Source organism: Pituophis catenifer, unplaced genomic scaffold, assembly GCF_029215685.1.
Source record: "Pituophis catenifer annectens isolate HBS135680 unplaced genomic scaffold, rPitCat1.0.hap2 SCAF_13, whole genome shotgun sequence".
NCBI classification, from domain to species: domain Eukaryota; kingdom Metazoa; phylum Chordata; class Lepidosauria; order Squamata; family Colubridae; genus Pituophis; species Pituophis catenifer.
In genome coordinates this window covers 5,951,103-5,977,416 of record NW_027256893.1, presented here as the reverse complement: position 1 = coordinate 5,977,416, position 26,314 = coordinate 5,951,103, and the positions used below count along the sequence as shown (strand labels likewise).

Genomic DNA, 26,314 nt, shown 5'->3' with positions numbered 1-26,314 from the left:
TATCTGTTTACTTTAGGCTGTTCAACAAACATGACCTCATGTAGGAATCAATATCTGACCAAGTGATCCTTTTACGGTTATGTCCGCTCGGCTCATGTTTTTGACACCTCTCGAATTTCGGTTGACTCTTCGGATTTTGGGATTTTGGGCCAGTTGTCAAATTCCTGGAATTTCTTGAATTAGCTTAAAGATCAAGGCCTAATTTGAGCTTTAGATGCCAAAATGCTTCGAGGCAGTGGTGAAATCCAATTTTTTTTAACTACCGGTTCTGGGGGCGTTCACTTGGTGGGCGTGGCAGGGAAAGGATACTGCAAAATCCCCATTCCCTCCCCACTCCAGGGGAAGGATACTGCAAAATCCCCATTCCCTCCCCACTCCTGGGGAAAGGATATTGCAAAATCCCCATTCCCTCCCCACTCCTGGGGGAAGGATACTGCAAAATCTCCATTCCCACCCCACTCTGGGACCAGCCAGAGGCGCTATTTGCCAGTTCTCTGAACTACTCAAACTTTCCGTTAGCGGTTCTCCAGAACCTGTCAGAACCTGCTGGATTTCACCCCTGCTTTGAGGACTATGAAAAATACCTGTGGCTTATTCTTTGATATCTTTCCTTTTAAGAACTAATTGGAGGACGAGAGTGTCTGAGATCATGTCATCCCATTGCCCTTGATCAAGGATAATGAGCAGCTATGGTGACTTTACGACCTGTGGACTTCAACTCCCAGAATTCCTGTGCGGGCTCAGGAATTCTGGGAGTTTGAAGTTCACAGGTCATAAAAGTTGCCCTTAGCTATCCACCCCTGCTCTATATTACTGGCCCTTCAACTACCAGAACTCATTTCAACCAAAGGGGGGCGGTGTTGCTATATAGAATTGCTTTGCCCTCTTGTTTTTTTCTCTATGGAGCCTGTAATGCCCCAAGCAGCCACAGGGGGCAGTACATGGTATATACAGCATGAATAGCTTATCCAACAGTCCATTTTGAGTGTGCAGGTGGTCCTTGACTTACGACCGCACTTTGGAACAGGATTTTCATCGATAGGCAAGGCGGTTAAGTGAATGAGTCCTGATTTTATGACCATTTTTGCCACGGTTGTTAAGTGAATCACTGTACCTGTTAAGTGAATCACATGGTCGTTAAGCAAATCCAGCTTCTCCCATTGACTTTGCTTCTCAGAAAACAGCTGGGAAGGTCGCATGCAGTGATCACATGACCCTGGTGTACTGCAACTGTCATAAAGATATGCTGATTGCCAAGGGTCCAAATTTTGATTGTGTGGGTTGTGGGAATGCTATCATGGTCGTAAGTGCGAGGACTGGTGGAAAGTCACTTTTTTCAGTGCCAATTGTAACGGCAAAAGGTCATTGAATGAATTAATGGGTGCAAGTTCAAAGACTACCTGTATAGTAAGTACTGTGTTTCCCCGAAAATAAGACCCTGTCTTATATTTTTTTGAACCCCGAAATAAGCGCTTGGCCTTATTTTCGGGGAGGTCTTGTTATTTTGGGGCGCGTGGAGAAGATGGGGCTCCTCCTGCCGTCTTACCTGATTTCCAGCTCTGCGTTTAAATATTTTCGGGGAGGGCTTATTTTCGGGGGGAAGCTTATTTTAGCACATGTGTTCAAAAGCCCGATTGGGCTTATTATCAGGGGATGTCTTATTTTTGGGGAAACAGGGTAGGCAATAACCCCATGCATTTAAGACATAACATATACTGCCCCCCAGTGGCCCACAGAGGTATAAACGGCTCTGCAGGGAAAAACCGCTATGCTTTTAAGCCAAAGGATTGACTGCTCCAGGAAAGTTACCTTTAATTTGTTGATAGTTGGGCCAATGTCCTTTTTTTCTTTTTTCTTTTTCTCTTTAAAGGGACTTCATGTGTTCTCTTACAGGGAAAAAAAAGAGCTTGAAAGAATCCTGTGTTTGCTTTTCTGTTTTCTTTTGTATATTGACAATAATCACCTGATCACCCAGTGTTGCATGGTTTAATTAATTTATTTGTACCACTCCTTTATTACGGTATTATTATAAATAACTCAAGGCAGTGAACATACCTAATACTCTTTCCTCCTTCTGTTTTGCCCACAAGAACAATCCTGGGAGGTCGGTTGGGCTGAGAGAGAAGGAAGGACTGGCCCAAATTCATCCAGCCAGTTTTTCATGCCTATAGTTGTCCTACAACTCAAAGTCTCTTGTCTCAAAGGTGCTTTTTTCAAGAGGCAACTGGACTTTCTGGTTTTTCTTTGAAGACATTTCACTTCTCATCCAAGAAGCTTCTTCAGCTCCGACTGGATTTCCATTCTTCCATTCCCCACCATCCAGCTCAGAGCTGAAGAAGCTTCTTGGAGGAGAAGTGAAACGTCTTCCATGAAAAACCAGAAAGTCCAATCGCCTCTTGAAAAAACACCTTTGGGACAATCGTGACCTGGAGGACTGAGAATCTCCACAGTCAAAATTTCTAGGTTTCTAGCCTGGTGCCTTCACCATTACACCAAACTGGATCTTATAGGTGGGGTTACTGAAGGATTATCCGATCATTTGAAAAATATGGAAGGGGAACACTTTATAGCTTAATAAATAATGAAATAATCTAGCCACTGGCAAGGTAAGATAACATTGGGCATCTAAAATTCCAGGTGAATTTTGCTCAACTGTGTTCGGTCTATTGTGCTTTAATTTCCCAACAGCCTCTTTTAAGAGCAAAGTCAAAGAGGATTATATATTTTGACTTGATATTAAGAATGATCAACTGTCCTAGAAAACAGATACATATATTAAAAGTGAACCGTTTTGAGAATTTCCTTTGAATTTACTGTATTGGCTTTTTCTATGTGAAGCTTATGACTTTAGCATCTCTCTGATTCTTTTGCGGAATGATTGGTGGGTATCCGAAGTCAGAAGTTATAAAATGTTTTAGCATCTCTTGGAGATGATGGAAGTTTCATGCCAATCTGATTTCCAAGCACACTTGTAATTTACGGTGTAATTCTCCCACGTTCTGGGGAATTTAGATGTCTAAAAATCAAAAGTTGAGTTCAATGGATTGGGATGGTATCGCTGTAAATCCCTCCCAAAGTTTTGCTTTTATCACCTTTTAATCATTTATATTGCTCCATATTTTATTCAGAAACACCCTCCTTCCCTCCATTAATTTTGGACCTTCATTCTTCTGTTCCTAAGGAAGGATGTCATTCTGAAAAGTATCAGCTGGCATCTTCTTGACTGCCAAACTTTTTTAAAATCTGTCCGAAAGCTTAACTCTTCCCCTTCAGTCTGGAACTTTCTCTTCCTCTTTTTATAGCTAAGAAATTCACGTGAAATTAAACCTGACCTCTCTGCAGTGGAAAAGGGATATATTTTTTTTGAGAATGAGTGTGAGTGTGTACCTTCTCTTTCATTCTTGGGTTACCTATGGAATACGAAAGGGAATCTGATGCAGGAATATGGGCTGTTTGCGCCAATTTCTCTGTCCTTTGCTTTCATGTCACAAATTTTTCTCTCCTGTAGCATCTTCCACAAATGTTTAAAAACAGAATTGTAGCTATTAGGTCTATCCGGATACCACTTTGCATTTAATTTCTAATATCTAGTGGATAGTAACGCTAAGCACTCTTGTAAATTTTTTTGATATATAAAGGTGCAAATTCTGAGTTTAAAGACATTGAGTGTCCGCTGAGCCCTGTTTCCATTTAGGGCGGACAGCACAAGCCTGGATAGAGCCTCAACCACTTTCCATCCGTAGGATGATAACACTAGAGAATGAATGACTCGCTAGAGGTTTAGGTGACCAGGAAGCTCCAACCTTAAGTTGACACACAGGTGAGTGTCTTCTGACTAGCTGAGAAGGATCCCAATAGCTGCTTCAGTGGTGAAATCCTACCGGTTCGCACCGGTTCAGGTGATCCGGTAGTGACAAAATCTACCGGTTCGGCAAACCAATAGTAAAAAAAAAAGCTACTGGTTGGCCTGAACCGATATTTCTGGCAATCAGCTGTGCCGCACAATTTACTGTATTTTTCAGGGTATAAGACGCACCTACCATTTTTGGTGAGGAAAAGAAGAAAAAGAAATCTGCCTCTGCCTCTGAGCAATTTTGCCTCTTTGCAGCAAACAGCAAACAGCCTGCTTTACTTTCATTTTCGTTTTCAGCATAGCTTGATTAGCACAAGGGGAAAAAAAAATCTGCTCCAGCAATTTTTTTCCTTGCAGCAAGCAGCAGAGCCCTGCGCCAAACAGCTGAGAGCAAAACAGCTGAGAGTCGGGAGGCCGATCCAATCAACTTGTGCTAATTAGGCTGTGCTGAAGCTGAAAGGAGCTGTTTTTTCTTGCTGTTTGCTTGCAAGGAGGTAAACTGCTGGGAGGCAGAGGCCAAAGGGTGGGGGGGCCAGTGGGTGGGCGGGGCTACATTCGTTGTATAAGACGCACCTAAATTTTCACCCCCTTTTGGGGAGGGGGAAAAGGTGCGTCTTATACTACGAAAAATAGGGTATATTCGCTAGAAAGCAGGAAATCCTGAATCTAAATAGCGCGGCACAGCTGTTCCCTCCCCTCGCTGTTCTACTTACCTTGTTAAGCATCCTTTTTGCACACACAGCAGCGTGCGTTTGGTGCACACGGCGCATGAAGTGTGTGTTTGGCACGCACTCTGCATGCGCACACGCAGCACACATTTGGCATGCACCTTGCATGCGAGGACAGCGAACCGGTGGCAAACTGCAGAGGATTTTACCACTGCTCTGCTTCCCAAGAGAGATTGGAAAATTACAGAGTGCAGATTTCGGATAGGGAGGAATAGCACTAGCAACAGCACTTAGACTTATATACCACTTCACAGTGTTTTCTGTCCCTCTCTAAGGGGTTTACAGTGTCAATATATTGCCCCCAACAATCTGGGTCCTCATTTTACCGACCTCGGAAGGATGGAGGTTGTGAGAGCCAGTGAGAACTGCCCAACTGCTGGCAGCTGGCAGTCAGCAGAAGTAGTCTGCAGGAATGCATTCTAACCACTGTTACCACCACGGCTCACGGAAAACACTTAATTTACGAGGCTGTGCCTTGTAGTTCTTAGCAAATCTTTTCTTCCTGTTTGTGAAAGCCATCCATTTTGGGCTTAATGGGGAATCTACAACTGAAGGGCTTCTTATGCCAGCTGTGAAAAACACAAGGCAGGAGGGGATTCTGATTATTTTTTTTTTTGCATTGAATATGCCAACCAACAAGCAAGATAAGGAATGAGGGGCACGTAGCTGAGAACAGAGAAACCTTTATTGAAGCTGAATTACATTTAGTAATAATAAATCCAAGGAGAAATATGCAACAACAACTGAATAACTTGCTGTCCCAGAAGGCACGGTGCAACAAAACTGGGAAACATTGGATTTTAGTGGGACAAAACAAAAACAACCGAGACTTAAATTGATTCTCTTTCGATTCAGTGCTTTAACTGCCTTGTGCTAACAGAACCCCAAAAGTTAAAAATGAAATCCTACTTTAAATCTTGAGGAGCTGCCATAGGGGCTTCCTCGCTCCATGCCACGGAGCAGCTCTGGATGTCCTCAGTCCAGGCTATCACACGCTCAGGTTTGCGATCAAGTGGCAGGTGGAGAACCTCAGGGAGAGGGATCAGGCAGGTGAAACCATCAGGATGCATCCTACTCTCGGCCTCACTCCTCAGTCCAACGCCTGCTCAGCATCTTCACTCGCTTCTAATACTGGCTGTTCTGCATCTGTTGGGAGGCAAAAAACACACACACATTTTTTGGGCCTAGGCAGGTGAAGCTGTGGTTTTCCAAAGGTTTCTCAAAGGAGGGAACCTGTTCAGTTACTTGGCTTGAAGTGACTCCACAGGGGACGTTGAGATGATTCAGAATCTAATTAAACAAGCAAGTGCGTTTCCTAAGTGGTCCCCCAGCAGAAAAGACCAAAATGCACAGAGATTACAGAGGATGCCATCTCTTCTAGGTCCCTTCATCTTGGTTCCCAGCTCAGCTCAGAATCTTAGAGGTTCTTCAGAATCTCTTAACTCCTAATCAGGTTTACTTCTCTATAGGTGGAGTTTATGAGTAGAGTAGAGAGTAGAGCAGAGTAGAGCAGAGCAGAGCAGAGCAGAGCAGAGCAGAGCAGAGCAGAACAGAACAGAATAGTTGGAAGGGACCTTGGAGGTCTTCTAGTCCAACCCCCTACTCAGGCAGGAAACCCTATACTATTTCAGACAAATGATTATCCAATCTCTTCTTAAAAACTTCCAGTGTTGGAGCATTTACAACTTCTGGAGGCACGTTGTTCCACTGGTTAATTATTCTAACTGTCAGGAAATTTCTCCTTAGTTCTAAATTGCATTGCCTTATCCGAATGTGATTTGGCCTTAAGTTGCTGTGTGAACCTAGCCACTGTGGTTTGCAAGCACTTGGTATGGCTTAGCCTTGACTTACATCTTCACTTTGTTGCATGCACTGGGTTCATTCAACAAAGCATGGTATATAGCACAATGTGGGAGGCATGTAATGCAGAGACTCATGCATTCACTGCTGATTTCTGAAATACTTTGATAAACCAATATATTATCTCATCCTGAAATGGAATAATGCTGGCAATATTCATTCCCTTGTCATCTTGCAGCTAAAGTTCTGCAATTTTCTCTTATCTTTGAAGAATTAGGAGCTACAGCTGGTATATAATGACATAGCTGTATTACACATTGCTTTTTACATGCTTTATATCAGAGGGGTCTCCAACTTTGGCAACTTTAAGCCTCGCGGACTTCAACTGCCAGAATTCCCCAGCCAGTTTTGCTTTGTTGGCTGGGGAATTCTGGGAGTTGAAGTCCGCCAGGCTTAAAGTTGCCAAGGTTGGAGACCCCTGCTTTATTTAACTACAGTGGTTACTAGTTTGTTTTCAGGCTTAATTCAAGGTGTCATTAAAGACTTGGGTTCTTTTTAAGACTATTTACTCCAGATCAAATCTGCTTAGATGATATGAACAAGCAGATCGGACAGACAGGGTGTCACCATTTTTCAGGCTTTCTCAGAATAGTCATGAAATGCTATTAAAAAAAAAAAAAAAAAAAAAAGAGCTTCTCCTTCATCGTGGAATGAATGCTGTTATTAATTCCAAGCCTCAAGAGCCTTCCATCATGGTGAATGTTTATGAGAGAGTTGTGCTAACTTCTTCCTTTTTTGGAAATTTAAAAAAACCTGACCTATTGATTTGATACTTATTGATGGTTATTTTGCTATAGACATTTTTGTACTAGTTATAAGCCACTTACAGTCTGTGATTGAAGTGCTGTGTATATTTTTAAATAAATTAAAACATATAAATGCTACTTGGTTCAATCGTCTATTCAAAAATTACCAGGACCTGAGTTTTTCATTTTTGAACACTGTTTCTATGATTCACTTGTGTTTGCTGGCTGATGCATCCTTTACAGATCTTATATATTGCTATTGCGCTGCTTTGCTTTGTGACAAAATAGTCTGTGAGCCTTTCCAAAGGTGAACTAGATCTTAAACCAAAAACTCACAAATAATGGGTGTGTGTAGTCCCATGCAGACAGTTTATACAGCCAAGTCCTAAACACATTGACATGGTGGCTGGATTCCTTATTCACTACTGCAATGAATCCTATTCCGTTTTCCTTACTTGTAAGTCCCTATTTGTGGCTTAATGTAAAGGTAAAGGTTCCCCTCTCACATATGTGCTAGTCGTTCCCGACTCTAGGGGGCAGTGCTCTTCTCTGTTTCAAAGCCGAAGAATCTGTGCTGTCCGAAGACGTCTCCGTGGTCATGTGGCCGGCATGACTCAATGCCAAAGGCGCACGGAACGCTGTTACCTTCCCACCAAAGGTGGTCCCTATTTTTCTACTTGCCTTTTTTACGTGTTTTTGAACTGCTAGGTTGGCAGAAGCTGGGACAAGTCACGGGAGCTCACCCCGTTATGCGGCACTAGGGATTCAAACCGCTGAACTGCCGACCTTACGATTGACAAGTTCAACGTCTTGGCCACTGAGCCACACTGGCTTGGTGTGCTTATTATTGTTATTATTATTGTTGTTATTATTATTATTGTTTTCCCCAAACAGCTTGCAAGTCATTGCGTCTTGTTTAGTAAACCGTGGTTTAACCAACCTGGCTTTAGCCTGCCATATGAACCCAAGCAATGAAACCATAATTGAAACAATCAAATTTTATTTCTAAAGAAATATAGTTAAGCTTTAGGCATACTTGTCTGGAACTTGAGTCACGGCAAATGGGCATTTTTTTCCCAGACTTATCTTCAGTCTGCAGCTCCCCCCCCCCCAAAAAAAAAAGAAAATCAGTTGCCATGACTTAACTTTTAAACAACTATGACTGAGAATTTTCATTGGCATTTAGGTTGTACCTTGTACGTATGCCAGAAGTACAAGCTAGGCCTATTTCAGTGAGCAGTTCCGAGAAGGAGTAAAGTTACTAAGTGGATTTGTCCCAACATTATTGAGAGTCACAAACAGATGATTATGGACTCCGGTCATTGTTTTGTATGTGTAAATTTACCTAGGCAAGGTGATCCAGACTGAATCTTTACGTTTTCGGTACCATCTGGAATTAGTCCATTTTGATCACATTGTGAAGGCTCTGAAGATTCAGGAGTGATGTCTTCAATTAAAGGTCCTAGAGGTTTTGCTTGCTGTTCCTCGGTTTTCTTTTGTGGTGCTAGAAGATCTTGGACAATTGGCCTAATGGTTTCTTTGACACTGACTTCAGGTACCGTAGAATCTTTTGAAAAAATGGAGTTTAAGACTTCCGTTGGTGGGGAATTGTCAGAAGTGGCGATGTTGCCCTCAGTACAGCTGCTGTCATGGCTGGTTTCAGAAATGACTTCAATTTTGGGAGGAGACACTTGCTGTAAAGATGAAACAAATAGCATAAAATGGATTTCTTTCTACTACATATAGCAAAAGCACTTAGACTTATATACTGCTTCACAGTGCTTTACACCCCCCTCTCTAAGCAGTTTACAGAGTCAGCCTCTTGTCCCCAACCATCTGGGTCCTTGTTTTACCCACCTCGGAAGGATGGAAGGCTGAGTCAATCTTGAGCTGGTCAAGATCAAACTGCTGACAGTGGACAGAGTTCACCTGCAATACTGCATTCTAACCACTGTGCATCATGGATGGATGGATGGAAGGAAGGAAGGAAAGAAGGAAGGAAGGATGGAAGATAGCAATAGCACTTAGACTTATATACCGCTTCACAGTGCTTTCCAGCCCTCTCTAAGTGGTTTTACAGAGTCAGCCTTTTGCCCCCAACAATCTGGGTCCTCATTTTACCAACCTCGGAAGGATGGAAGGCTGAGTCAGCCTTGAGCCGGTCAGGATCGAACTGTTGGCATTGGGTAGAGTTAGCCTTCAATACTGCATTCCAACCCCTGTGTTACCAAGGAAAGGGGAAGGCAGGAAGGGAGGGAGGGAGGGACGAAAGAAAGGCAATAGCAATAGCACTTAGACTTATATACCTCTTCACAATGCTTTCCAGCCCTCTCTAAGCGGTTTAGAAAGTCAGCCTCTTGCCCCCAAGAATCTGGGTCCTCATATAGTCCTTGACATATGACAATTGAACCCACAATTTCTGTGGCTAAGCAAGAGAGTTGCTAAATGAATTATGCACTATTTTATGACCTTTCTTGCCACAGTTGCTAAGTGAATCACTGCAGTTGTTAAGATAATAACATGGTTGTTCAGTGAATTTGGCTTCCCCGTTGATTTTGCTTGTCAGAAGGCCGTAAAAGGGGATCACATGACCCTGGGACACTGCAACCGTCATAAATATACACTGGTTGCCAGGCATTTCAAATTTAATCATATGACCAGGGAGATGTTGCAAAGGTCGTAAGTGTGAAAAATGGGTATCAGTCATTTTTTTCAGGGCCGTTGTAAATTTAACAGTCACTAAACAATGGTTGTAAGTCAAGGACTACTTGCAATAGAATCCTGATACCCAAGATTCAAGTCATTTTAAACTAGTCTGTTTTCTATTTAATTTAAATTTAAACTTACAGTAATCAGGATTAACATTCTCTCTCTTGTGATTTGGTTAGGAATGGTTGTCAAAGCACTACATAATGTGAATTAATTCCCTATGGGAAGATGTCAGTTTCTTGCCCCTAGCCATGTTATTTTAAGTAGTTATTATGGGTTTGTGTATTACATTAATTCTGCAACTTTTCCTTACACCTATGTGTCTTTCATGCATTTGGCAAAGTGGCCTTGTATGAAAGCATCTAGTTTAAAACAGGGGTGTCCAATCTGGGCAATTTTAACACTTGTGGACTGCAACTCCCAGAATTCCCCAGCAGCCATGTCTTAAAAATGGCCAAGGTTGGACACCTCTGCTTTAGTACATTTGCTATTATGGAAATACCAAAGGATTCAATTCTTTAATCTCGGAAGGAGTTTATCTGCAATTTCTTTCTTTTCTCCCCCAACCCCCCCAAGTTTTTTATTTTTTTACAAACATATCAGTATGTGAACAGGGTGGAACCCGGATATCATGCATTCTAATACAAATAAAACTAGTAAAATTAATCATAGTTATTACATTCAATCAACATATATTTCTACTAATAATGCACATTTATATTAAGTTGCAGTCTGTCATTATTCAATTATTTCATATTTTCTCTTGTTATTGCTTTTATTTTATTATATAAAAGTGTATACATTAATATTCCTCCTCCTATTTCTATCTCTTATTCTTTTAATCATGTCACCCTTTATTAAAAGACCTTTTCTTTCTATCCTACCTAACTTCTAGTCATGTCACCTACCTAAAAAAATGAAGAGAGAGAGAAAAAGAAAAGCAAATCAGAACAACAGCAAAAAAAGAGAAATCTTCTATCCATCGTCTCTTGCCCACTTCAATACTTTAATTGCTATGCTTTTTTTGACTTGCCTCCCATATTCCTCTCTTGGATCTTTATCTCTGTATCTACTTCTTGGCTGTTCAATCTAGATATTTCTCCCACCTCTACCCTCTTCCACTGCCCAGTTTCCAAAATTTCTGCCCAGGCCCCTATCTCCTTTTCACATTTTTATATCATCTTAACTGCTTGCCGTGACTCAACATCTTAAATTTTATATCATCTTAACTGCTGTTTCTTATTTGCCATCTTAGAATAAAGGTTCTCTGTGGGAAAGTCTCTGGCAGTATTGTTAAAGATTCTGATATTGAGATCTATTCTTTGTTCTCATCCGGACATGTAATTTCAGCATTTGAAAATGCTTTTAATGTGTCTTCACATTACTCTATAATAATAATAATAACTTTATTGTCATTGTACGTGTATACAGTATACTCATACAATATTCACTTAACACCAAAGACCAGGTCCAACACATATAACAATCGCCAAACACACTCCTACCCACCACAATTCCCCACCCCTAAACCACCCAAACATCCACACAACAGACCAAGTAATGGTGTCCAACAGTTCACTGATGGTGGCGCTTTAGTTCATTGTTGAGTGCAATTATAGCTCTGGGATAAAAACTATTCAGAAAACGTGTGGTCTGTTTTCTATATTTGTAAAGGTGTTTTTAATCTGTGTTTCCATTCTGAAATTGGTGCAAACAGAAAAGAAATCACTGTCTTATTGGCAGATTTGAATTATCTTTAAGTATACACGGGTTGCTTGACTTACAACTCTAACGGAGCCTGCCCATTATGGTCATAAGTTGTCATGGCTGTAAACATGACAAACCCAATTTTATAACATTTTTTTTTTGGGGGGGGGTGGCAGTTGTTAACTTTAGAGAGGGGGAAAAATGACCTTTTTGGTGAAGATGTCCTCCTTTGGTGAATCTTCGCCGGGGGTATCTATATCTTCTAAATCAGGAAGTTCCTGAAAAATATCCAAATGTTTACGGAAGAAAAAGAGCTTTTCAAGAGAATGTGGTGGGTAGGGAAGAGAAATGTCACGGAACACTTGTTTCCATCCCCGGCCTTCCACTTCACCTCATCTTTCCTGTCCTGCAGTTAAAACTTACATCAAGGAAAAGTTTTTCTGGCACGTCCAACGTAATGTGTTCAATATCTGTCAAGTCAGTGCATTCAGTTCGCAGTGGCCCTTCGATAGCGAACCTATAAACTGTTTCTAAAGAAAGAGATAAAAACTTTCAACAAATTTGCATTCAGTTATTATCAGGGCTGGGAAGCCATCAGCTACAACATGCCTTTAGCCCCCCCCCCACTCCTCCCCCCCTCTGCCCAATGTTTAGATATCTGGAGACAAACTCTCAAACCAGTGGTGAAATGTAAAATTTGTTACTACCAGTTCTGTGGGCGTGGCTTGGTGGGAGGGGGTGTAATATGACTGAGTAGGCGTGGCCAACTTTTTTTTTTAATTTAAAAACCATTTTTCTACAACCTCTTCAGCTGTAAAAAGTAAAAAAAAAAAAAAAAAAAGTTGGCCATGCCCACCGTCACATTACCCCCCCCAAGCCACGCCCACAGAACCGGCAGTAACAAATTTTACATTTCACCACTGCTCCAAGGGTTCTAAGTGCAAGGACCAGTTGTAATTCCCTTTTTCCCAGCGCTGTCGTAGCTTCCTACAGCCACTGAATGAATGGTTGTAAGTCCAAAACTACCTGTATGGGTTTCCCTTCAAGCCAACTCTGGATATTGTTTAGCATCCCAGCTGCTTTCTTGTCTGCAGAAGGGTAAGATGCCCTTACCTTTTTCAACAGGTGTAAAGCCAGGAGCCACATTCGATTCCGCTTCCTGTGCTTCCTGCTGATGTGGATCATTCTCTGATCTCCTCGACTGATCACCCAAGATTTCCTCTGCAGCTATAGCTTCTTCATGGGCGCCCAGAGTGTCTTTCACAAATTTCTCAATCTTCTGCTTTGTCTGCAGTGGTTCCAAAACCTCTGATGGCTCCACTCCATTTTCAGCCACGGCGTCGTTGCTTGAAGATGGGATTGTCTCTGCAATGATCCAAATAATTGATTAAAAACAAACACTGGCCTGCCGGTAGACTTAATTCTTGTGTTCGTTGAAGAAAAAAAAATATGCAGAAGGATAATTTGTCCTGGCTTCTTTAAATTAAGCAAAGCAGGATATTAAATAAGAATCTTATAATGTCTTATCAACATTAGTGGAACCATTTTGGGATCACTTGTCAAGGAGAAAATGAGGGTAAGATAAAGGTAAAGGTTCCCCTCGCACATATGTGCTAGTCGTTCCTGACTCTAGGGGGCAGTGCTCATCTCCGTTTCAAAGCCGAAGAGCCAGCGCTTTCCAAAGACGTCTCCGTGGTCATGTGGAGATTAAAACATGAAGAACGATTACATGAACTGGGCATGGCTAGTCTAGGGAAGAGAAGGACCAGGGGAGACAGGATAGCAGTCTTCCAATATTTGAGGGCCTGCCACAGAGAGGAGGGGGTCAAGCTATTCTCCAAGGCACCTGAAGGCCAGACAAGAAATAATGGATGGAAACTGAACAAGGAGAGATTCAACCTGGAAATAAGGAGGAATTTTCTGACAGTGAGAGCAATCAACCCATGGAACATAAGTTGCCTTTGGAAGTTGTGAGAGCTTCATCACTGGAAGCTTTCAAGAAGAGTTTGGACTGCCATTTGTCAGAAATGGTGTAGGGCAGGAGTGTCAAACTAGTGGCCCGGATGCATCACACGCTGGCCACGCCCATGCCCATCCCCAGTTTAGTGAAGGGGGAAAAAAATCCCAATATCACATGATGCCGTAAGTTTGACAACCCTGGCATAGGGTCTCCTGCTTGGGCGGGGGTTGGACTAGATGACCCTCAGTACAAGATCCCTTCCAACTCTGTTAATCTGTTAAAGCTTTTGGCCGGCATGACTAAATGTCAAAGGTGCACGGAACACCGTTACCTTCCCACCAAAGGTGGTCCCTATTTTTCTACTTGCATTTTTTACATGCTTTTGAACTGCTAGGTTGGCAGAAGCTGGGACAAGTAATGGGAGCTCACCCTGTTATGCGGCACTAGGGATTCGAACCGCTGAACTGCCAACCTTTCGATCAACAATCTCAGCGTCTTAGCCACTGAACCACCACGCCCCTTAAAAAATGAGGGTAGCAACATGCATTTATTTGTGCCACCCAGAGTTACTGTACAGAGGAGATGGGTGGCATAAAAAATATTTATAAAAGTTAAAAACATGAATTTATTAAGTGTGGTCTAGAATACACCTGCCTACAAAAGTCACAAACCTCTTTCATTGGCTGAGCCGTTTTCCATTTCTTTCATTTCCTTCTGTTTTTTCCTCTCTTTGGCTTTTTCGCGGACTGCAGTGAGGGCATCCATACTGTCTTGCATCTTCTTCCTTTCTTTCGATTCCCACATTTCCTTTTCTTGTTTTTCAGCTTCACGCCCCCCTGCAGCCCAGGCCTCTGCACAGGCTCTGAAGGGGAAAAGGAGGGTTTCCATCAGATATCTGGGAGTGGGTTTCAGCCATTTCTATAGGAAGTTCTTACACGGTGCAGAATGAGAACTGGAAGGGACAATGGAGGACTTCTAGTCTAATCCCCTGCTTAAGCAGGAGACCCTATACCAGTGATGGCTAACCTTTTTGCCATTGCGTGGCAAAGGCGGGGGTTGCATGCGTGCGCCCACACCCGTTATTCTATGCGCCCCTCCGCACATGGGACCCCCCCCCCGGCTTTTGGCACACGATGGCACGGTAGGCCCATTTTTTGCTCTCCCCAGGCTCCAGAGGCTTTCTGGGAGCCTGGGTAGGGCCAAAACAGCCTACTGGACACCCTCTGGGGGAGGGGAGGCTGTTTTTGCCCTCCCCAGGCTCCTAGAAAGCCTCTGGAGCCCTGGGAGAGCAAAAAACGGGCCTTCCCCACCTACTCCCAGGCCCTCCAGAGGCAGGAAACAGCCTGTTTCTCTACTTCCGGTGGGCCCAGAAGGCCCGAAAATCAGCTGGCTGGCATGCAGCTGAGCTCACGTGCCCACTGATATGGCTCTGTGTGCCACTAGGTTCGCCATCACGGCCCTATACCATTTCAGACAAATGGCTGTCCAGTCTCTTCTTAAAAATCTCCCATGTTGGAGCACCCACAACTTCTGGTAGCAAGTTGTTCCACTGATTAATTGTCCTCACTGTTAGGAAGTTTCTCCTTAGTTTTAGGTTGCTTCTCTCCTTGATTAGTTTCCATCCGTTGCTTCTTGTCCTGCCCTCAGGTGCTTTGGAGAATAGGTTGACTCCCTCTTCTTTGGGGCAGCCCCTGAGATATTAGAACACTACTATCCTGTCGTCCCTGGTCCTCCTTTTCACTAGACTAGACACACCCAATTCCTGCAACTGTTCTTCATAGGTTTTAGGCTCTGCACTCTTTCCTCGAGCCTCAACATCTTTTTTATAATATGGTGACCAAAACCGGATGCAATGCAGAAGAGAGGCTTCTCAGCCTGTTATGCTGCCATTGCTCATTTTATGGGAACCACCCTCAACCTTCGGGCTGCAAGGAGATCTAACTGTGTGCTGCCTCTCTGGAGGAAAAGTATGTCTCCAGATCAGAGGTGAAATCCAATTTTTTTTTACTATCAGTTCTGTGGGTGTGGCTTGGTGGGTATGGTGTGGCTTGGTGGACATGGCAGGGGAAGGATATTGCAAAATCTCCATTCCCTCCCCACTCCTGGGGCCAGCCAGAGGTGGTATTTGCCGGTTCTCCAAACTACTCAAAATTTCCGCTACCGGTTTTCCAGAACCTGTCAGAACCTGCTGGATTTGACCCCTGCTCCAGATGCACCAGAATGGAGCGATTACCTGGAGGCTGTTATATATGAAGAGGTCCTTTTGGTTTAGCTCCAGGGGTTTTTGTACACTGAATTTCTGCATTGAGCTTTCTAAAAAAATTCTTTGGTTAGCCCTTGATATACAAATGTGAAATGCATCTGTAGTTAGAACTAAATGATTATGAATCTTTTACTAGTGAGGCTGAGAAAGAATAAGCTCCTTGCTTATTTTACCTCTCCTTTGGAAAAACCGGCCTGTCGTCCAAATACGTCAGTTGCTTTAATCGGATAGTAAGTGTCCTCCTATAGTTAGTTATTTTCTTAATGACTTCATTTCCCGTTAGGTACAACACACGCTGTAGAAAGAAAACGAGTTTTAAGAAACCATTAAACATTACATTTTGAGAAGCGAACTTTCAGTGACTCATTTTTATCCATTTATCTCTTTTTTAAAAAAGTTTCAATGCGTGAACAGTGTGGCACCTGAATGTCTTACATTTTAGTACAAATAAAATAATATTCATCACAGTTGACAAGCTTATATAGTTCTGGTAATAGTACAGATATTTTGTTGAATTATAATCTTTATTTAGTTATTCAATATTTCAATATGTTATTTTTATGCCAATCACCATATTCTGAGTGTCATTCCTTGTATTACAAATAAAATATTAATGCTCATATTTGTTACATTTAACAGCCTTATATGGTTCTAACAATAATACACGTTTATGTTAAATTATAATATTCCATTATTTAATTATTCAATATTTCAGTATGTTATTTTTACGCCAATCACCATATTGTTCAAACATTCTTAATACTACCATTGTTCAAGTTCTGATTTCCCCTCTTATTATTACTTCACCTTATTATATAAAGATGTGTACTCCATTTATTTCATTTATTTTTATGCATTGCATTTCCTAGCCACATTACGACTGCAGGTTTAGCTCTCAATCCTTTATTGTATAGGATATAATCCCATAATTTGCCCTGTTTATACAAATTTTTTTCCCTGGATTTCTTTTATCCCGTTCTTTGAAAAGCATCACCTATAGACATGTTAACTCCAGAAACCAAAAATAAGGCTATGTTAGCATAGACTTACAACCATGTGTTTAGTGACCACTCAAAGTTACAATGGCACTGAAAAGGTGACTTACGACCATTTTTCACACTTGCAATCATTGCAGCATCCCCATGGTCATGTGATCAATATTCAGATGCTTGGCAACTGGCACGTATTCATGTTGGTTGCAGTGTCCCGGGAGGGGTCACGTGATTCCCTTTTACGACCTGACATGCAAAGTCAATGGGGGAGCCCGATTCACTTAACAACGGTGTTACTAAATTAACAACTGCAGCTATTCGCTTAACAACTGTGGGAAAAACAATAGTAAAATGGGGTAACACACACTTAACAAACGTTTCGCTTAGCAGTATAGAAATTTTGGGCTCAATTGTGGTCATAAGTCGAGGACTACCTATAATAAACTGGAAGAAGCTCTTCGATTTGCTGAATATGGGTGAATCAGGCGATGTTGAGCCTAAGAGCTGGATATCTGCTTACCAAATCAGGCATAGTTTCCAGGACTTCTAAAATATGAGGATCATCTAGCTTGTTGTGAGAGAGATCGAGCACACTAATACTCGGGCATTCCTGCAAGTGCTGTATGTCTTCCACTGTGCGTAACATATTGTGAGCAATCTGGAGAGTGTGGAGAACCTTCAAACAAGCTGTTGAAAAATCATAGTAGTTAGATTAAAATGCCCCGAGATAAATTTCTTCTGCAAATTGTCTGGAATGATCATTGTGGCTCTTGGTAGTATTCAGGGGTGAAATCCAGCAGGCTCTGACAGGTTCTGGAGAACCGGTAGCGGAAATTTTGAGCAGTTCGGAGAACCGGCAAATACCACCTCTGGCTGGCCCCAGAGTGGGGTGGGAATGGGGATTTTGCAATATCCTTCCCCCAGGAGTGGGGAGGAAATGGGGATTTTACAATATCCTTCCCTTGCCACGCCCACCAAGCCACACCCACAGAACCGGTAATAAAAAAATTTGGATTTCACCACTGGTAGCATTGTACAGTCTTACAGTTGTTAGGAAAATACTAACAATCCTAAGGAGGGGGGGAGGGTTGTTTGTATTTTCCAAATTTACCTTAGAGCAAGAATAACAAGCTTATACAATTAGAATTACCTAAAGCCCACTCATGGCTGCCAGTTTTAGACAGTAGAGCGAGATAATCAACTTGAAGTGCAAAAAGTGGTTTTTTTAAAACTTTAGACTTATATACCTCTTCACAGTGCTTTACAGCCCCCTCTAAGCAGTTTACAGAGTCAGCCTCTTGCCCCCAATAATCTGGGTCCTCATTTTACCCACCTCGAAAGGATGGAAGGCTGAGTCAACCTTGAGCCTGGTGAGATTTGAACTGCCAAATTGCAGTCAGCCGGCAGTCAGCAGAAGTAGCCTGCAGTACCGCACTCTAACCACTGTGCCACCATGGCTCTTAAATTTAATATTTATGGTGGCTATCTTTTAATAGAACAAAATATATGTATTCAGGGTTGAAGTGTGAGTCTTGCTGGCTGTGGAATGCTGGGAAGTTGAAGTTCAGCTCTCTTAAAGTGGCCAAGTTGGAAACAATGGCTTAGTTTATTGAGTGAATGCAGAAAACGGGGGTTAGCATGACATAGTTAATGGCTTAGTATGTTACGGGAAGCCAGTCAATTGTGATTATTTTCAAAAAGCAAAGTCAAATAAACCATTAGTGTGATGTGGGAGTCAGCTAATGGTCTGAGTTTGAGAAAGAGCAATTTAAGATTATCAGCTGGGGAAATAGAAGGGGTGCATCAAACATCACATATTAAGTGCTTGACTTTACAACTACCAGAAACTATTATGGCTGTTTTGCTCTGTGTTTTAGTACAGAGACCCACTCCTCCCTCCCTCCCAATCTCTCTCTCTCTCTCTCTCTCTCTCTCTCTCTCTCTCTCTCTCTCTCCATCTATTCCCATCCATCCATCTCTTTCTCTCTCTATATATATACTGTATATATATCTCCCTCCCTCCATCCATCTCCCTCCCTCCCTCTACATCCATCTCTCTCCATATATATATATATGTGTGTGTGTGTGTGTGTGTGTGTGTGTGTGTGTGTGTGTGTATAAAATCTCGGGTATTTTCCCAGGTCATTAAAAATATGTTAGTTGAAATGCCGCATTCAAATAACAAGCCGTATTTCCTCAGAAACAGAGATGCTTACAGAGATTCTCAATGGTCTTTACGTAATTGTTGCTGAGGTTGAGCGAGTCCAGTTTCTGCAAAGGCTCAAGGTTCTCGATTTTGTGGATCAAATTGAGTTGCAGATAAAGGCAACGCAGGTCTGTCTGCGCAGTCAGATTCTCAATCTTGGTCAGGCCGTTGCACTCGAGCCACAGGCACCTTAAGCCCGTATATTCTTCCAAGTTCTCCAAACGATCAAATCCTGCAGGAATTGAAACGCAGAGAGAATATTCAAAGATGATCTTTGTGAACAAAACGGATGAACGGCTCACTTGTGAGGATGGGTGAGTTGCAGTGCAGCCCTCATTTGATCAGAAACCCTTCAACCTACCCTGAAGATGGTTAAATCTCAAAGGCCCCCATGTAAGGCTTAGGAAAGACTTCGCAACACAGAAGGGATTATAGATGCCTTCCTTCCTTCCTTCCTTCTTTCCCCTCCCCTCCCCTCCCTTATTTTTTCAAATGCCCAATTATTTAAATCAGTGGTGAAATTCAAATTTTTTTACTACTGGTTCTGTGGGCGTGGCTTGGTGGGTGTGGCAGGGGAAGGATACTGCAAAATCCCCATTCCCTCCCCACTCTGGGGCCAGCCAGAGGTGGTATTTACCGGTTCTCCCAACTACTCAAAATTTCCGCTACCGGTTCTCCAGAACCTGTCAGAACCTGCTGGATTTCACCCCTGATTTAAATGCATTATAGTTTCAAACATTTGACTTCTCACCTTTGTAATGGAGATACAGGGTGTCATTCAAGCTTGGAGTCACATATAACTTGTGTTGTTTGCAGAGATCCCTCAACAGTTTTTTGGTCATCCTAAAACATTAACAAAAAGTGTGAATCCTAGGATTATTTGGAAGAGAGTTTGACTTTATTAGTCAGCAGTGCAAAGATGCATTTAAAATCCACTATCTACCAATGGCCCAGCGTCCAAATCTTTACATTTTGCTTAAAATCTGCATCCAGAATTTGGTTTAACTATGGCCAGGGCCAGCATTGATGTAACACTTTGTCATGATTCATTCTAACAAGTAAAATAACTGAGGAAGGAAACTGTGATCCTGCTTTCGCCTCTCAACTATTCCTCATCGGTTCTAGCAATTTTGGTTTTTCTCTCAAACAAGGAATACCTATGTAAAGAAAATAACTTACCTTAAGCCACATTTGTTTAAGTCTGAGTTTCCAGAGGGTGAATCAAGTACTGGCTTATGATTATTATTTGTCTTCTCAATAGTCTGTTGATCGGTGACACTCCCAGAATTTTCTCTTTTCAGTGCTGTTTGAACATTAAACATGGTATAAAACATCTGGATTCTTCAGATTCAAACAATTCAGTTTTACAGTGAAAACTAAAATTCAGTCTAGAATTCACTGTGTAAGCAAAGATTATAAAATGTACTGTACATAGGATAAGGTAATGGTATATCATCCTGAATTTCTTGGTGAAAAGAGATATGAACTTTTTTTAAAAAAAAACAGCGCATATTATGTGAGGTTATCTCCGGTTCTTGCTATATAAAAGCAGTTTCCGCTTTTTAATAGGAGCCAGATGTGTAGAAATTCAGTAGGAAAGAGTCTGCATGTTTCCCAGCTATGTGTTCATGCCAATCAGAATTTTTGCATCATCTGGATTGTAACTGTGCACACCCAGCAGACTCTGCCATAAAGTGCCTCATTCCTTACAGAACTGTGATTTAGTCAACAAAACTTGGTTAAACAAATTACAGGTAGTCCTCAACTTACAACAGTTGATTTAATGACTGTTAGAAGTTACAACAGCACTGAAAAAAGTGACTTATGACCGTTTTTCACACTTATGACCATTGTGGCATCCCCATCATCACATGATCAAACTTTGGACACTGGGAAACTGACTCATTTTTATGACGGTTGCAGTGTCCTAGGGTTATGTGATCTCCTTTCGTGACCTTCTGATAAGCAGAGTCAATGGGGAAGCCAGATTCACTTTACAACCGTGTTATTAACTTAACAACTGCAGTGATTCACTTAACAACTATGGCAAGAAAGGTCATAAAATAGGACAAAATTCACTTAACAACTGTTTCGCTTGGCAACAGGAATTTTGGGCTCAATCCTGGTCGTAAGTTGAGGACTACCTGTATGTGTGATATATCTAACACGGACTCAGTATTTAAAGAAAAACATTGAGCTTGTCAGCTGGAAAGCTGACAGCCTGAGTTTGACATCCGAGTGCCATGAGATGGAATGAGTTTCCGTTACTTGCTCCAGCTGCTGCCTGTCTAGCAGTTCAAAAGCACGCAAATGCAAGTAGATAAATAGGTACCACTTTGCTGGGAAGTTGACAGCATTCTGTGCACCTTGGCCTATAGTCATGCTGGCCACATGACCACGGAAATATCTTCAGATAACACTGACTTCCATGCTAAGAAATGGAGATGATCACCACCCCCGAGTCAGAAGTGATCGATAGGGGACACCTTTACCTGTATTCCTAACCTATGTGAACCCAGCCTAGATTTGTCAGGGCTTGGGAACATAAAGGGGCAGGCTGCTATATAGTGCTAGCCAAGTCTAGCTAGCCATTGTAGAAAACAGAATATTGGACTAAAATGGAAACATGAGCTGACCAGAGAAATAAATCTTATCTTCTTAAAAGCGCTTGTTATGTAACATTTTACCGATGTTGTAACGGAACAGGCTGAACAAAAATGAAAGGAAGACATTACCTGGTTCTCCATTGCTATAGTCAATATCACCACTTTTCAGCTTTGGATTCTCATAGCTAATATCCCTTTCTTCCCCTTGCTCTCCTTCAAGCAGTTGAGACTTTTCTTCTAAGAGTTGGAGAGACAGAGTCAATATACAGCGCCGTTTTTTTTTTTTTAGACAAGTTTTATTGAAAACAATTTCTTTTCATCATACATATTTTATGAACAGAGTGCTGACCAGGTCACATCTTAAACATCTTATATAAATCAAAATCATCATTATAATATATCTTAATCTTCCCATCTTTCCCAATATTCATCTCTTTTATACATCCTTTATTACAAATTTATAATTTTTCTCCATCTCTTCTTATTTCAACTTCCGCCATATTTTCTTTCCATCGTTTTTTATCCTTTTCAATTTTTTTAAATAACATCACTTTATGCCTTATGCTGCTTCTCTATTACAATCACTCCAACTGTTTACTTTCTTCCTTCATTTCCAGAAGTGTCTCTCTAATTCCCTACCCAATCATAAATAAAATATTCATCTTAATTTCCATTATTATCAAAATTAATGATATTCTTATATTACTTATTTTAACCTTTCCATCTGCTGTGGTTTGTCACATATTCCTTCTTTTTTACATAAATAGTCACTTTCATAATTTCAGTCTTATTTTTCTTTTACAATTAACATTTTTTACATTGATATCAAAATTAATATTATCAAATTACTTTTCACGTTTCTATCTATTAAAATTTAATGTAGAGTTTAATGTAAACTCTATTCATTCCTCTTTATTATATATTCTCTTATAATTATTTTCCACCATATCTTACTTTTTCCATTTCTACCATATTATTCTTACATATTTCTTAGCCATTTCATTTTCAATGCTTTCATCTAGCTAATAAAACAGTATATCATAAAACTCTTCTCTCTTATCACTACTATAATATAGTGCTGTTGTTGAATTATGCTAGCATCCCAACAAAATAGCTAAGTGTCCCAAAAGACTGTTTTTTGATGCCGCCTCACATCAAGTGAATCAATTTTTATAGGAATCAAGCAAGACTCATGTAATAAAGCAGGTCTGCATGAGCTGCCTATGAGGCTATTGCTTCCTAGTTAGAGCAACTTTTAAAAAATGAACCTGCAAACAAGAACAAATGGCCAGAAGAGGGAACAAACGGTATGTCACGTAGTTATATTTTGTTCGCTTCTATTTATCCATGTTTCCATGACTGAGAAATAATGCAAGGGGAATGTTTATGGTACAAGTAATCTGACTTACAATCGGTCATTTTTATGACCGTTAGAACGGCCTCAGAATGGGAGCTTTGCAGTTTGCAAAAAACTTCAAAGAACCAGGAGTGAAATCCAGCAGGTTCTGGCGAACTGGTAGTGGAAATTTTGAGCAATTCGGAGAACCAGAAAATACCACCTCTGGCTGGCCCCAGAGTGGGGTGGCAATAGAGATTTTGCAATATCCTTCCCCCAGGAGTGGGGAGGGAATGGGGATTTTGCAGTATCCTTCCCCTGCCACTCCCATCAAGCCATGCCCACCAAGCCACGCCCACAGAACCGGTAGTAAAAAAATTTGGATTTCACCACTGCAAAGAACTGATATCATGCAGTAAACCAGGGATTATAGCCTATCGTGTAAATGAAGACTCAATCATCCAGACCAAAAGTATCTAAAAAAGGTTAAATCATGGCAACTGGACCAAAGTTTATTAAAACAGATGTTTTGTTACTCATCCAAGTAACTTCTTCAGTCAAAATGACTTTTTGTTTTTTTGAGATATAGCTTATCACACATCACCAGTTATTTTAGCGCTTCTAGTAGCACCTTAGGTGCAATAGCAATAGCACTTAGACTTATATACTGCTTCACAGTGCTTTACAGCCGTCTAAGTTCAAATCTCACCAGGCTCAAAGTTGACTCAGCCTTCCATCCTTTCGAGGTAGGTAAAATGAGGACCCGGTTTGTGGGGACAATAAGCTGACTTTGTATAAAAAAGAACAGCGCTTGTGGGGGGGACGAAAGCCCTACTAAGCAGGTATATACAAAAAGTATAAAGGCTATTGCTTAACGCATTGGAAGCTGCCCTGAGTCTCTGGAGAAGGGCGGCTTATAAATCGAACCAATAAATAAATAAATAAATAAGTGGCTTACAGTGTCAGCCTATTCATCATCATCTGCTTTTAACCACCCCATAATCCAGTGGCGAAATCCAAATTTTTTTACTACCGGTTCTGTGGGTGTAGCTTGGTGGGTGTGGTGTGGCTTGGTGGGCGTGGCAGGGGAAGGATACTGCAAAATCCCCATTCCCTCCCCACTCTGGGGCCAGCCAGAGATGGCATTTGCCGGTTCTCCGAACTGCTCAAAATTTCTGCTACCGGTTCTCCAAAACCTATCAGAACCTGCTGGATTTCACCCCTGCCATAATCCCTTGCGGGTGGAGTCTGAGCAACTGAATGGCGCTAGCAGAGTGTTTACTGGCCGGATGCCGTTTCTGTCGCCAATGTGGAGTTTTGTTCAGCAACTATATTCTTATTGTGCCCAGAGAAATATCTGCCTCGACCTAGGATCGTACCCACAGCCTCCCCCTCTAGGCCACCGCACCATTCTTTACAGAGGCAACCTATTTCCCCCAACAATCTGGGTCCTCATTTTACCGACCTCGGAAGGATGGAAGGCCAAGTCAAACTTGAACCTTTAGGCACCAATTGTAATGAAATAAGAAAAAAAAAAATATAGAGAGAGCAATATTTCAGACCGCGATGTTTGCAGTTTAGCCATTATACTTTACCAATACTCCATGGTCAAATGGCATTTATAAGCATTATTTTTTTGGATCTGCTACCTGCTTTAACCAAGCTGTCCCCAATGCTGGAAGTGCTGCCTTCCTGCTCGCAGTTTTTTATTTCTTGATCGTTTCTCTCTGTGGCAACAGCCTCTCCCAATCCAGATTTTTCACCCGGTGGGTACATTTTCAGTTCTGTCACCTAGAACAGAAGACCAGGCGTTTATAATAGGCTTTATAGTTAGTCCTCGACTTACAACAGTTGGTTTAAGTGACCGTTCGAAGTTAAACAGCAGTGAAAAAAGTGATTTACGACCGTTTCTCACACTTATGACCATTGCAGCATCCATCCCCACGATCACGTGATTAAAATTCAGATGCCTGGCAAGTGGTTCAGATTTATGACGGCTGCAGTGTCCCGGGATCACATGATCCCCTTTTGTAAACCTTCTGACAAGCAAAGTCAACGGGGGGAAAGCCAGATTCACTTAACGACCGTGTTCCTAACTTATCAACTGCAGTGATTCGCTTACCAACGGCAGCAAGAAAGGTCAGAAAACCTATTTTTTCCCCACTCCCAGCAACCGTATGAGGTCAATGACAGGTAGTCCTTGACGTACAACCACAACTGAGCCCCAAATTTCCGTCTTTAAGCGAGACATTGAGCTTTGCCCCGTTTCACGACCTCCCTTGCCACCATCGTTAAGCAAATCACCTGCAGTTGATCATTTAGTGACCTGGTTGTTAAGTGAATCTGGCTTCCCCCTTGACTTTACTGGTCAGAAAGGACCATGTGATCTTGGGGGACACTGCAACCGTCATAAGTGGGAGCCCCTTGCCAAGCATCACCTGATCGTGGGGTTGCTGCGGAAGGTCGTTAAGTGTGAAAAACGGCTGTCAAGTCCCTTTTTTTTCAGTGTCACTTCGAACGGTCACTAAACGAAACGTTGTAAACCGAGGACCTCCAATATTCAATCAATGATTATTTTTTTTACAGTGTGTGAATAACGGATGATCATTATGCGTCTCTGCTGCCTCACTCTCTCCTCAGTGGGCCATCCTTCCTCCCGCAGCGGAATAAGCGCCTCCGACCGCCGCCGCCTCCTTTCCCGGCTTCAAACGGCTCCAGGACAACGGTTTCTCCGTTTCCATGACAACGACGCACCACGCAAGGGTCCGCGCACGCGCTCTCCCGGGCCAGGTGGTCTCGCTAAGCCCCGCCTTTTTTCCCGACTGAGGCGTCCCTTGCTCTTCCAGTCCCGAGCGCTCCAAAACAAGGGCCATAGAGATGTGAAAAGTGTAGACTCGCGTCCCACGCTTCGAACCATATTGCGGGTTCCCGTATCGGAAACCCAGTCAGCAAACTTCAGTGGGAAAGAGAGAAGTTAGTGGCCCCCACTGGGGGGGGGGGTCAAAACTTCTTCTCGAGTCTTCCCTAATTAAATTGTAAAAAAAAGAAAACTTTCCTAATTGTCCTAGTTATAAATCTTGTAACTCTTCCACTGAACCAGCTATAAATCTCCTGGAAGATACGTATAACAGCGTCGCTATAAATGGTTAAAGTCCTTCCTCCAGATCAATTCATGACAATATTCGATTGCTTTAAATAGTTTTATGTCGAAAAGAGTCGCCAAGGGATCAAGTAGAAACACGGTGTCTTTAAATTCTGTATTTTTTTTTTATTACACCGCGTTCAGGACCTGGAAGCTGGACATTTTGGAGGAGGAGGGGGGGGAAAAAAAGCGTCCTAAGGTTACAT

At 42.0% G+C, this 26,314-nt stretch overlaps 1 protein-coding gene across 1 annotated transcript; it reads right to left on the bottom strand.

Moving 5' to 3' along the window:
- Positions 1 to 5,663: 5,663 nt before the first annotated feature.
- On the bottom strand, positions 5,664 to 24,742 carry DNAAF1 (dynein axonemal assembly factor 1). Its single transcript, XM_070953104.1, has 13 exons — positions 24,616 to 24,742; positions 21,760 to 21,867; positions 20,204 to 20,327; positions 19,776 to 19,867; positions 19,035 to 19,256; positions 17,339 to 17,505; positions 16,000 to 16,121; positions 14,235 to 14,425; positions 12,717 to 12,968; positions 12,027 to 12,133; positions 11,810 to 11,881; positions 8,533 to 8,881; positions 5,664 to 5,727 (listed from the first exon to the last, which is right to left on the bottom strand). The coding sequence occupies exons 1-13, from the start codon at positions 24,740 to 24,742 to the stop codon at positions 5,672 to 5,674; spliced, it is 1,989 nt and encodes a 662-aa protein (XP_070809205.1). The 3' UTR covers positions 5,664 to 5,671.
- Between the last annotated feature and the right edge of the window lie 1,572 nt (positions 24,743 to 26,314).

Coding starts and splice junctions, on each gene's coding strand:
- DNAAF1 (XM_070953104.1), bottom strand. CDS start 24,742: ATGTACCCACCGGGTGAAAAATCTGGATTGGGAGAGGCTGTTGCCACA. Junction 14,426..15,999: donor CCGGTTTTTCCAAAGGAGAG/GTAAAATAAGCA, acceptor TTTCCCCTTCAG/AGCCTGTGCAGAGGCCTGGG. Junction 8,882..11,809: donor AGGACATCTTCACCAAAAAG/GTCATTTTTCCC, acceptor TCATCTTTACAG/CAAGTGTCTCCTCCCAAAAT.